The sequence below is a fragment of the Sinocyclocheilus grahami genome, unplaced genomic scaffold (genome assembly GCF_001515645.1).
Source record: "Sinocyclocheilus grahami isolate Dianchi unplaced genomic scaffold, SAMN03320097.WGS_v1.1 scaffold242.1, whole genome shotgun sequence".
NCBI classification, from domain to species: domain Eukaryota; kingdom Metazoa; phylum Chordata; class Actinopteri; order Cypriniformes; family Cyprinidae; genus Sinocyclocheilus; species Sinocyclocheilus grahami.
Genome location: NW_015505421.1, coordinates 1151984 through 1163143, shown reverse-complemented (window position 1 = coordinate 1163143; position 11160 = coordinate 1151984). Strand labels below are relative to the sequence as shown.

Here is an 11160-nt window from a genome sequence, read left to right as displayed (position 1 = left end):
ACCCTTTACCCACGGCTGAGGAGCTGACCACCCACTTCTATGGGTCGACGGTATTTACTAAGCTGGAAGGTTACTTGCAGGTGCCACTCCATCCTTCCAGCAGAAACCTCACAGCGTTTGTCACAAACACTGGGGTATATCAGTATACACGCATGCTGCTTGGCTTGAGCTCCGCCCCCAGCTGCTTTCAAAAGGTGATGACCACCATCTTGGCTGGTATTCCTGGAGTTGCCATTTTCTTGGATGGCATAGTAGTGCATGCAGCAGATTTGTCTCAATAGGGTGGCTAGTGCCCTCATGGAGCATAATCTTACACTGAATGCAGAGAAATGCACGTTCGCCACCTCAGCCATTGATTTTGTGGGGTTTCGTCTCACACCTAGAGGCATCGCCCCTCTCCAGTCAAATATCGAGGCTATCCACCGAATCCCAGAACCCTCCTCCACTTCCCAGGTAGCCTCGTTTTTGGGCATGACAGCCTACTACCTTTGTTTTCTGCCTCAGTACTCCCGAACCACAGCACCCCTTCGTCAATTACTATGGAACTGGACTGCAGAATGCTCTGAGGCTGTCCAAATGCTAAAATCCCAGCTTACCACACCACCCATTCTAGCTCACTTTGACCCGGACAGTCCGACAATCATCACCTGTGATGCCTCCACACAAGCACTGGGTGCAGTTTGTGTGCACGTGTCCTATCAATGGTGCACAAGAATCATTTGGGCATCGTAAAATTTAAGCAAAGATGCCGGGACCTGGTCTGGTGGCCAGGCATAGACCAGGATATTGAGGGGCTGGTCAGGGACTACGAACCGTGTCTCCTTAGTGGAAAGATTGGACAAACAGCCCCAACCCCTTTGCAGCCAGTCCCATGGACTTCACGTAACCTACAGTTAGACATCTGTGGGGAAATTCATGGCCATGGAGTTCCTCCTCATCAGCGCTTTCTAGTTGTCATCCATGATCTCCATTCTAAATGGCCTGAGGTAGTACCGGCAGGGACAGTTACATCACAGGCTATCACGCAGATACTGGACAATCTGTTTGCTCGTTGGGGCATGCCCCGTGCCATAACTACTGACAACGGGCCCCAGTTTATTTCTGCAGAATTCTCCACCTTCCTCAGCAATAAGGGAATTAAGCATATTCGTGCCGCACTCTACCATCCCCAGGCAAACGGTGGGGTGGAAAGGTTTAATCAGAGCCTTAAGAATGGGATTCGGGTGCATCTGGGACAGGGATACTCATTTCAATTGGTACTTAATCAAACCTTGTTGCACTACAGGGCTAGCCAACACAGCACCACTCAGGGTTCACCTGCTCTGCTCATGCTCGGTCGGGAGATGGAATTGCCCCTAGACAGGCTCAGAGCACAGTGCTTGTCAGCAACAATACTAACTGCCCCCCCCTCCCAAGCAGCAGTCAAAGTGGCCGTAACTACAAACCAGGGGTGAATGAAGGATAACTTTGATAAGAGACACAAGGTCAGGCATACTAACATCAAGGTACTGGACTGGGTGAGAGTCCTCAGACCTCACCGTAGCAGTAAAATGGCATCGTTTTGGACTGATCCTCACCAAGTGGTCCGTCAGCTAGGATCCGCCACATTTATGTTAAGTGACAGCTCACGCTGGCATGCTAGCAGATTGCAGAAAGTGCCCATCCCTCTTACACCAACAAGAGGTCCGTGGGCAACGGAGCCTAACGCAGGAGCAGCACAAGGAGTCAGTTCCCCAGACCCACGACCAGAACCAGTACAGCCATGGTCACACCAGGCACCTCAAGGTTTCCAGCTCAGGGAGCCCCCACAACAGCCAGGACCTGACCTGCCACCACTTCTGTCAGCAGATGGCCCTCACCCTCCTTAGCCATTGCTTGATGTTACCCAAAATGGCCAGGAAATGCCCCAGCAGGCTACTTTGGGAGGCAGACCAGTTCGGGCAAGGGCTCGTCCTACCTACCTGGAAGATTATATCACAGACTTTCATGCAAAGGAGTTATATGTTTTTCTCTCTTATGGTTTGAGGGCCACATTGAAACTTGTTTCATTAAGTTCATCCATTTCTGGGGGGGGGGGGGGGTTTGTGTCACTTTGACCCGGACAGTCCGACAATCATCACCTGTGATGCCTCCACACAAGCACTGGGTGCAGTTTGTGTGCACGTGTCCTATCAATGGTGCACAAGAATCATTTGGGCATCGTAAAATTTAAGCAAAGATGCCGGGACCTGGTCTGGTGGCCAGGCATAGACCAGGATATTGAGGGGCTGGTCAGGGACTACGAACCGTGTCTCCTTAGTGGAAAGATTGGACAAACAGCCCCAACCCCTTTGCAGCCAGTCCCATGGACTTCACGTCCATGGGAGCACCTACAGTTAGACATCTGTGGGGAAATTCATGGCCATGGAGTTCCTCCTCATCAGCGCTTTCTAGTTGTCATCCATGATCTCCATTCTAAATGGCCTGAGGTAGTACCGGCAGGGACAGTTACATCACAGACTATCACGCAGATACTGGACAATCTGTTTGCTCGTTGGGGCATGCCCCGTGCCATAACTACTGACAACGGGCCCCAGTTTATTTCTGCAGAATTCTCCACCTTCCTCAGCAATAAGGGAATTAAGCATATTCGTGCCGGACTCTACCATCCCCAGGCAAACAGTGGGGTGGAAAGGTTTAATCAGAGCCTTAAAGTGATAGTTCACCCAAAAATTAAAATTCTGTCATCATTTACTCACCCTCATGTCGTTCTAAACCTGTATGAGTTTCTTTCTTATGTTGAACACAAAAGAAGATATTTTGAAGATTGCTGGTAGTCAAACGGTTGGTGGTTGCCATTGACTTACGACATCAGGGTGAGTAAATGATGACAGAATATTCATTTTTGGGTGAACTATCCCTTTTAAGAATGGGATTCGGGCGCATCTGGTCCAGAGGTACTCATTTCAAATGGCACTTAATCAAACCTTGTTGCACTACAGGGCTAGCCAGCACAGCACCACTCAGGCTTCACCTGCTCTGCTCATGCTCGGCCGGGAGATGGAATTACCCCTAGACAACCTCAGAGCAAAGGGCTTGTCAGCAACAATACTAACTGCCCCCCAAGCAGCAGTCAAAGTGGCTGTAACTACAAACCAGGGGTGAATGAAGGATAACTTCGATAAGAGACACAACCCTCCTCAGCCATTGCTTGATGTTACCCAAAATAGCCAGGAAATGCCCCAGTAGGCAACTTTGGGAGGCAGACCTGTTCGGGCAAGGGCTCGTCTTACCTACCTGGAAGATTATATCACAGACTTTCATGCATAGGAGTTATATGTTTTTCTCTCTTATGGTTTGAGGGCCACATTGAAACTTGTTTCATTAAGTTCATCAAGTTCTAGGGAGGGGGCGATGTTGTGTTCAGCATGTGACAGAGAGTTCTTGAAATGTGTGCGCGAGCATGAGTTGCGTGCGGGAGACAGAAAAGTGAATAAAGGAAAAAAGAAGCATCTGTTCAAGCTCCCGTGTAGAACTGAGTTTTTTAGCATTCAGTCAGTTTAAACACAACAGTAGGCTAATCCGTAAAGATGTATTTCTCTCTAAAGGCGCGCATCCTGAGGAGATGGCGAGTCAGGATCGTCAACTTCATCTTGTGATATCTTGTGACATCTTGTAAAATACTAGTTCATTAATAAATAATTAAAATATCTCCTTAGTATTTTATTTATTGTTTGTTTGTTTGTTTGTTTTTGGGCTTCTGTGCCAAGATTGTGTTTGCATGCAGTACAAATAGCCTACAGCGGCATTTTAGTACCATATTGAAAAATAAGATTAACGTCATAATATTTGAAGAATAAAGTCAAAATTACGATAATAAAACCAGTTTATAGGCCTATTGCCCATTAAGGTAATGTGAGAATTCCATAAAAAATTTTTTTGCATGTGGGCCCGGGGCTGACTTGCTACCACTGAATAAACCTGATTTCTCAAGTTGGGTTCATTATATTATACCTGTTTTACATTATAAAAATATGGGCGTATTCCTTGAACTTTTTCATGCTTGGTTAATTTAGTGTTATATATTAATTGAAGTCTAATAGTTCTAACATTATCAAGCATAAGCGTAACGCATATGTGCCACTAATGCTTTAAAAATATAAACCGAACTCCAGTAACCATGGAAAGTGCCTTTATAAGTAAGGTGTTCGTTTCCATGTTTTCCTTCACACTGCACAGGGCACTTCCTTCTGCTTTTCTCATTAATCAGCTCCATTGGCGCTCCTTTTCCTGTTTTGAGTTTCGATCCGCTCGACTGAGCTCAGATAATAAGTTTTGGACATCAGCTCAACCTTCTAAGCAGACCGGAAGTGCTCAGGTGGTCCGGAGCTGCCATTAATTCAGACAATACAATCAAAAATGCTCTCTAATACCGGTAGCTATTTGTTTCAAACGGCCAAAATCCTGTAGCGAAACATGAAACGAACGTAATGAGTGTACATTTATTATTCGAACAGGCTATAAGTGCCAGTTTTAATGCAGCGTACTGTTACATAAACTGATTTATTATCGTTCTCTATTTGTTGAGCATTGACATGACTGGGGAATAAAATATCCCTAAGGTCAAGATTTAAGATGCTCGGTCGGTAGTGCAACAACCAGCATCGCTGCCCGCTGCTCGCGGGGGGTGGAGCGCGCGCTGAGATTCAACAGCAGCCTGCCTGCACACAGCTCTTGCATTAGATCATTCACCTTCTACACACGCGTTTAACCACTTCCAGCGATGCTTAGCAATGTGAGTACATTTTATTTTGCTTCTACTTCTTCATTTTTGTGGGCGGTATCATATATTAGCTACTAATTGTATTTGCTATAGCCTTTACAGGCATTATTTTGTCATTTCATTTGTTGTTTTATTGCTTTATCCATTTCATTTTATGCCAGACAATATATTGTAGTTGTACTTTTTGTTGTTGTTACATAGACTTTTGTGTTTTGATTGATTTTTAATTTTAACTGACTATATAAAGAAGTATGCACATATGTAATTTCTTGCAACAATTTTTCCCACCTCAGCAAGAGTTCAAGAGACTAGTACGATATGTGTGGTCTGTTAAATTTATATAGCCTAATTAAATGAATAATAGCTGCATAAAACTGCATACTTCCTTTTGTTGCACAAAATTCAATGAATTCTGTGCAAATCATTTAAATAGCACTTTTAGTTTATTCCCGAGGTGTGACTCTGGAGGCATTTGAACTGCACACCTGCTTGTGAGAATTATTACAGAGGACAGCTAGACTGTGATTTATAACACCACTTATATCCTTGTCAAAATGTAACTCACCAAGGGGCAGCTTTTTATAATCCAAATCAGCTGTCATAGATCATTAGGAATGTCTGAATGCTATTCTACTGTATTTGACAAATCCACTCACTAAGTGTGGCTTATCGAATACAGAGGCAGACCGTCTCCTGAATATTGATGCTCAGGTCTTATGAGTAATGTCTTTGAATTTAGTAAAGGTCAGGAGGACAGTCTTGGCCCTCTAATGAATTACTGTTAAATTGACAACAAAATCTATCTATCTATCTATCTCTTTCTCTCTCAAATGGGTGTATTTTTCATATCTTTATAAATATGCTCTCTTTCTGAGTGCATAAAGTAACTGTTGACTCTTGGAGTGGCTAAGAAAAATGGTAAGAAACAATCTGTCTGTGTGAGGGCTGATCATATTGAGTCAGTTTTTCATAACAAGCTTCCCACAGGATGTGACTTCTGACCTAATGTTCAGTGTCACATCTGACAACCTGAAATAGAGACATCTAGAGTCAAAGATGGTAGAGAGATGGATGATTTCTGTCTCATTTAGGATTCTGTGTGTTTGTGTGTGTGTATACACGTGTGTGTGCATGCATGTGTGTCGGTATGTCTGTTTCTATTTTAGATTAGTTACTCTGGTGAATTGACATGAAGGGGTGCAATAATCAATGGACACCTATCAGAGAATGAAACAACAAGCGTCTTTAATGCCACCAAAGCACTTTAAAATCAATATGTCACTTGTAAGGACTATTGGGGAACTGCTTTGATTCACCCACTGTTTTAAGCCCAATAAGCTGTGATTTGATGGATTAAAAAGATTTAAAAAAAACAACAACATGTATTCGGAGATTTAAAAAGCTTAATTTTAAGAAGAAGGGGATTTTAATGAGAAGATGTGACAAGATGCTTAGAACAAAACACTGAGACACAAACCAACAGAGCTTATGATAAAAACAGATCTTATTGTTGAATTACATTTTAACCATTTCATTTTTTTTCTGGTTTGATTCACTTTTAATAAACAAGCATAACGTTTCATGGTTAAAGTGCTGAGCACAGCTCATCAGGTGGGCTGAGTGTGGGATACTTTAAGTATGTATTAGTTTCTCTAATATTTCATCATATTCATTTTTTTTTTTTTTTGCGGTGCCTATCAGATACAGAATGGTTGTTGAATAGTATTCCCATACTACATGTTCTAGCTTAGGATATATATTGCATAGCCTCAATACTCCATAAAGATGATTCATTGACATAGTCTAAGTCTAACCCTTGACCAAACATGATCTCTTTCAGTGATTCTATATTAGAAATCCTCGTATAGGCTAATATTGATTTGGCCTCACAGAAATGGTTTGATCAAGCATTTTCATTCTAGAGACACATAATAATCGTTGTTAAAAAAATTCTATAAATAAGCCTACAAAACCCATTTCACATTTAAACAGCTGAAGGGGGAATGACATTTCCGCTTAGGCTTCTGAAAAAAACATGACAGGCAAATATCTGGAACATTTCAGGGACAAAGACAGATTTTAGTAGATTGACTGGTACCATTATGAGCAAAGTATGTTTCTTTACTCAGTAGGTGACTGGAATTCACTTGCGGTATTGTGCTGCAGACAAGTTGGTTGCCAAGTTGTGTGACTTCCAGTAAAGTAATTGCATGGCCAAGCTTGTAAGTTGAATGGTCAGTTACAATGAGATTCCTACCAGAATAAAATCTAAAAGAATGAATGTGAGAACCCCCTGAGCAGGAACTACTAGGCTGCCATCACCCCATTAATGGGAAGGATGTCTGCATAAAGTTATCCACCTCAGCACAACAGGACACACTCATAGTGTTCTTGACTCGATGCTGACCTCCATTGTACTACCTCTAGTCATGTAAGTGCGAAGTGACACACAGCAGTGATTGGCCTCATCCAGCATCTCAGAGGGGTTTCCTAGGTTCCCTAGGAAGGTCTTAATGTTTCCTTTTCCAAATGTTTAGAGCAGACATTGCTGTCAATAACAGTGCTGCATGCTTAAGCTGTATTGTGTATCTTAAGCATAATGTGTTGGTATTTAAAGGGGTCATATGATGCGATTTCAAGTTTTCCTTTCTCTTTGGAGTGTTACAAGCTGTTCTTGATTGGCCAAACGCATATGAAAACACCCTCACCCACCATGATTTAAAACGCCGTGTAAACATACTGTAAGCATGTCAACTTATTTCGCAAGTATGGAGAACAGCGATAGATGGACAGACGCTGAAGTGCAGGCACTTGTAGCAAATGTAGCACTGCCAGTTGTCGTTGGAGATTCTTAGTCCTCCTTTCCGTTCTTTCAATCGCTTTACGTATACGTCGACTTTCCATGTCTATTATTGTGAAACCCGCGAGACACAACAAACACAGCTCCGAGCACAGCGACCTCCATCCTCCTGTTGTTAATGTTGTTCTTCTTTGTTTCTGTTGTTGAAGGCCGCGCACAAATGATGTCGCTGTCGACCGGCTTAGGTCACTTCTTAGTACACACTGTCGGTGCGAATGCAACCCTTTAAATGGTACTGGGAAATAGTTCGCGCAAAATTGTCCCAGTACTTTAGTACTGTACATTTAGTTCTGGAACTAAAGCGGTGCGAAAGGGCCTATATAATGTACAGTATGTGGAAAATAATGTGTTTTTTTAACCTTAAACCGCATAAACACATTTCATTACACCAAATACACAAAATAATGTTCTTTTTAGCAACATCATATTACCCCTTTAAGGTTTTATAAGTTATTTTTTATGGAAAGGTATGCAGGAAAGATATTACTGAAATAACTCTCCTGAGATATCATGTCGATCTCTGTGACAGCTCAAGTAAACAGTAAAATAAATAATGTATGTGAGCTGTGGTTAGATTATTTGTTCAGGCAATCGGAAGGCTTTAATGGAAACATTTCCGCTTTATAATTTAAAAAATATAAAGATAAATGCAACATTTTACCTCACAATTCTGACGTAAGAAAGAAAGAATTGCAAGCTATAGGCTAAACTCACAATTCTGAGAAAAAAGTTTGAATTGCGAGATGTTAACTCAAAATTTTAAAAAGAAATAAACTCAAAATTGTGAGATTTTGTTCGTTTACAGTGGGAAGCCTATATATGGGTCTGTATGTAGGACACTGAAAGCATGATAGATAAACTTGGAGTGGTTTTCATGAGTTTGTCCAGTGTGAAATGTTTTATTCTGCAATTTATCTCTATCGTTTAAACTGTTTTATTGTAAAAACAAAAGATGTTGGTCGCAATGCTTCTAAACATTTCTTACAACAACTCACTTTCTTTACAGCAGACGTACATGGATGCAGCATCATGTATCTAACATCACCTGTTACCAGACCCTGAGCATCCATTCAGTTAAGTCCATACCACATCAGGACATGAACTCATCGGAGTGGCCCACACTTTCTCCAAACTCGTCTTTGAGTCACTCAAACCACAGTGATGAGTCAAGCAGGTCCAAGTCGAGTGCTTCAACCTGTGAGCAGGTGCACATTGCACCTGAGGTCTTCCTTACACTGGGCCTCATCAGCCTGCTTGAAAACATCCTGGTCATCCTTGCCATCGTGAAGAACAAGAACCTCCACTCGCCCATGTACTTCTTCGTTTGCAGCCTAGCAGTGGCTGACATGTTAGTGAGTGTATCCAATGCATGGGAGACAATAGTCATCCACCTGCTGGCAAACAGGAGTTTGGTGATTGAGGATCACTTCATCCGTCAGATGGATAACATCTTCGATTCTCTCATCTGTATCTCTGTGGTGGCGTCTATGTGGAGTCTGTTAGCGATCGCAGTGGATCGCTATGTGACTATCTTCTATGCTCTTCGCTACCATAATATAATGACCATACGGCGAGCTGGGATTCTCATCGGCAGCATCTGGACTTTCTCCACAGGTTGTGGGATCATCTTTATCATCTACTCTGACACAAAGCCTGTGGTGGTGTGCCTGGTGGCCATGTTCTTTGCCATGCTGCTGCTGATGGCATCACTCTACAGCCACATGTTCCTGCTGGCTTGTTCGCATGTTAAAAGCATGGCGGCATTACCAGGCTATAATGTCAACATCAGGCAGAGAGCTAGCATGAAGGGTGCCGTCACCCTCACTATACTACTAGGCATCTTCATCGTATGCTGGGTGCCATTTTTTCTCCATCTCATCCTTATGATCTCCTGCCCACAGAACATTTACTGCGTCTGCTTCATGTCACACTTTAACTTATACCTGATACTCATCATGTGTAACTCTGTGATTGACCCACTGATCTATGCGCTCAGGAGCCAAGAAATGAGAAAGACATTTAAAGAGATCTTCTGCTACGATGGACTACACAGTCTCTGGAACCTGGTCAGCAAATATTGAACAGGATTCCTGAAAGAACCTGAAGGGATGGACTGATGGATGAATGGTGTGTATAGATAGATGGATTGGTGCATAATTGCAATGGAAGAGGTAAAAAACCTAAACCTCTTAATTGGGGACAGTATATAAAATTTGTACACGCTTTTCCATGTACTTCATCATGTGAAATGTTTTGATGTTGCACTGGATGTTTCATGTTGTGTTGTTGTAAAATACTGAAGTGTTCATAATGTGACATTTTGTTATATGTACTGTATTTATTATAAGAATGACATCTTCCTTAGCAGGGGTCATTCGTCAGGTCAATGCATTTTGTGCACAAAAACAGCTTTAATATTAATATGTATAGAGTAGAAATGTGCTCGTTTTCAGATTCTTTCTTTTTTTATGAAAGGAAAACACAGAGGACAGAAACTCAACCATAAGCAGACATATAACAAAATAATAATATAATAATAATAATAATGCAAACATAATACATGTATATAGTATAGAAACAGTATAGAATCATACAGACTGGTGTGAATAATATTGTAATACATCTGGGAAACCATAAAAGTCTTACAATATATGTACTTCAATACTGTACATCAGTATGCATGTACAAAATATTTGTGTAATTTAACTGTAATAAAATTATACATTTCTTTGTCATGTAAGCAGACAATTATTGTTTTGAGTCATTGTTAAAAGTCATGCACAAAAATATAGTAAAGACATTTTATTACTTTTGTATTTTTTCATAATAAAAATACATTTTCTTGAATTTAGAAAAGCATGAAAATTCAATTTAGAATTGTGTGTTATGCAAATATACGGTGTATGTAATATATGCATGTAAATGGTTGACATGTTTTTCCTAGTCTTCTGATTTAAAATTTTTAGCGCAATTAAAAACCTTCTTCATACAATTGCACTTGATTATTATGATTTCTATACTATCTGATAAATTGCAGGCCATTTAATAAGCTACTGTGTTAATGGGCAAGTACATAATTTCCTGCATTTAAAGGGGTGGTTCACCGGATTTTTTTTCTAGGCCTGATTGTGTTTATGGGGTGCAGTCTAACGTGTTAATGCTTCGTTTAAAAAAAACGCATTATTTTTCACATAATTTACCTTTATTCCACACCGCTCTGTCCCTTCTCTGAGAAACGCGCTGATCATTTCCTGCTTTTATGAAGCCCCGCCCTCAGAAATAGGCGATGGGCTCTGATTGATTAGCTAGCCCAGTGTGTTGTGATTGGCTAAACCGCCTCTAGTGCGCGTCTAAACATCCCGCCCCCCTCACGTCAGCGGCATGTGCTCCGGTTGTATTGTAAACAACGGCGTCGTTAATATCACTTATCAGTTTGAGCCCGATTGAGAAGCAGAGGATATTATTGAAGAGGATCGTGCAGAACCTGTGCAAGCAGCTTTTAATGGTAGGCCTATGTTTTTTGTTTGTTGTTGTCTCA

At 41.5% G+C, this 11160-nt stretch overlaps 1 protein-coding gene across 1 annotated transcript; it reads left to right on the top strand.

The window, feature by feature from the left end:
* The first annotated feature begins 8719 nt into the window (after nt 1-8719).
* Nucleotides 8720-9703, top strand: LOC107598022 (melanocortin receptor 5-like). Its single transcript, XM_016289266.1, has one exon. The coding sequence runs from the start codon at nt 8720-8722 to the stop codon at nt 9701-9703; it is 984 nt and encodes a 327-aa protein (XP_016144752.1).
* The last annotated feature ends 1457 nt before the right edge of the window (nt 9704-11160 follow it).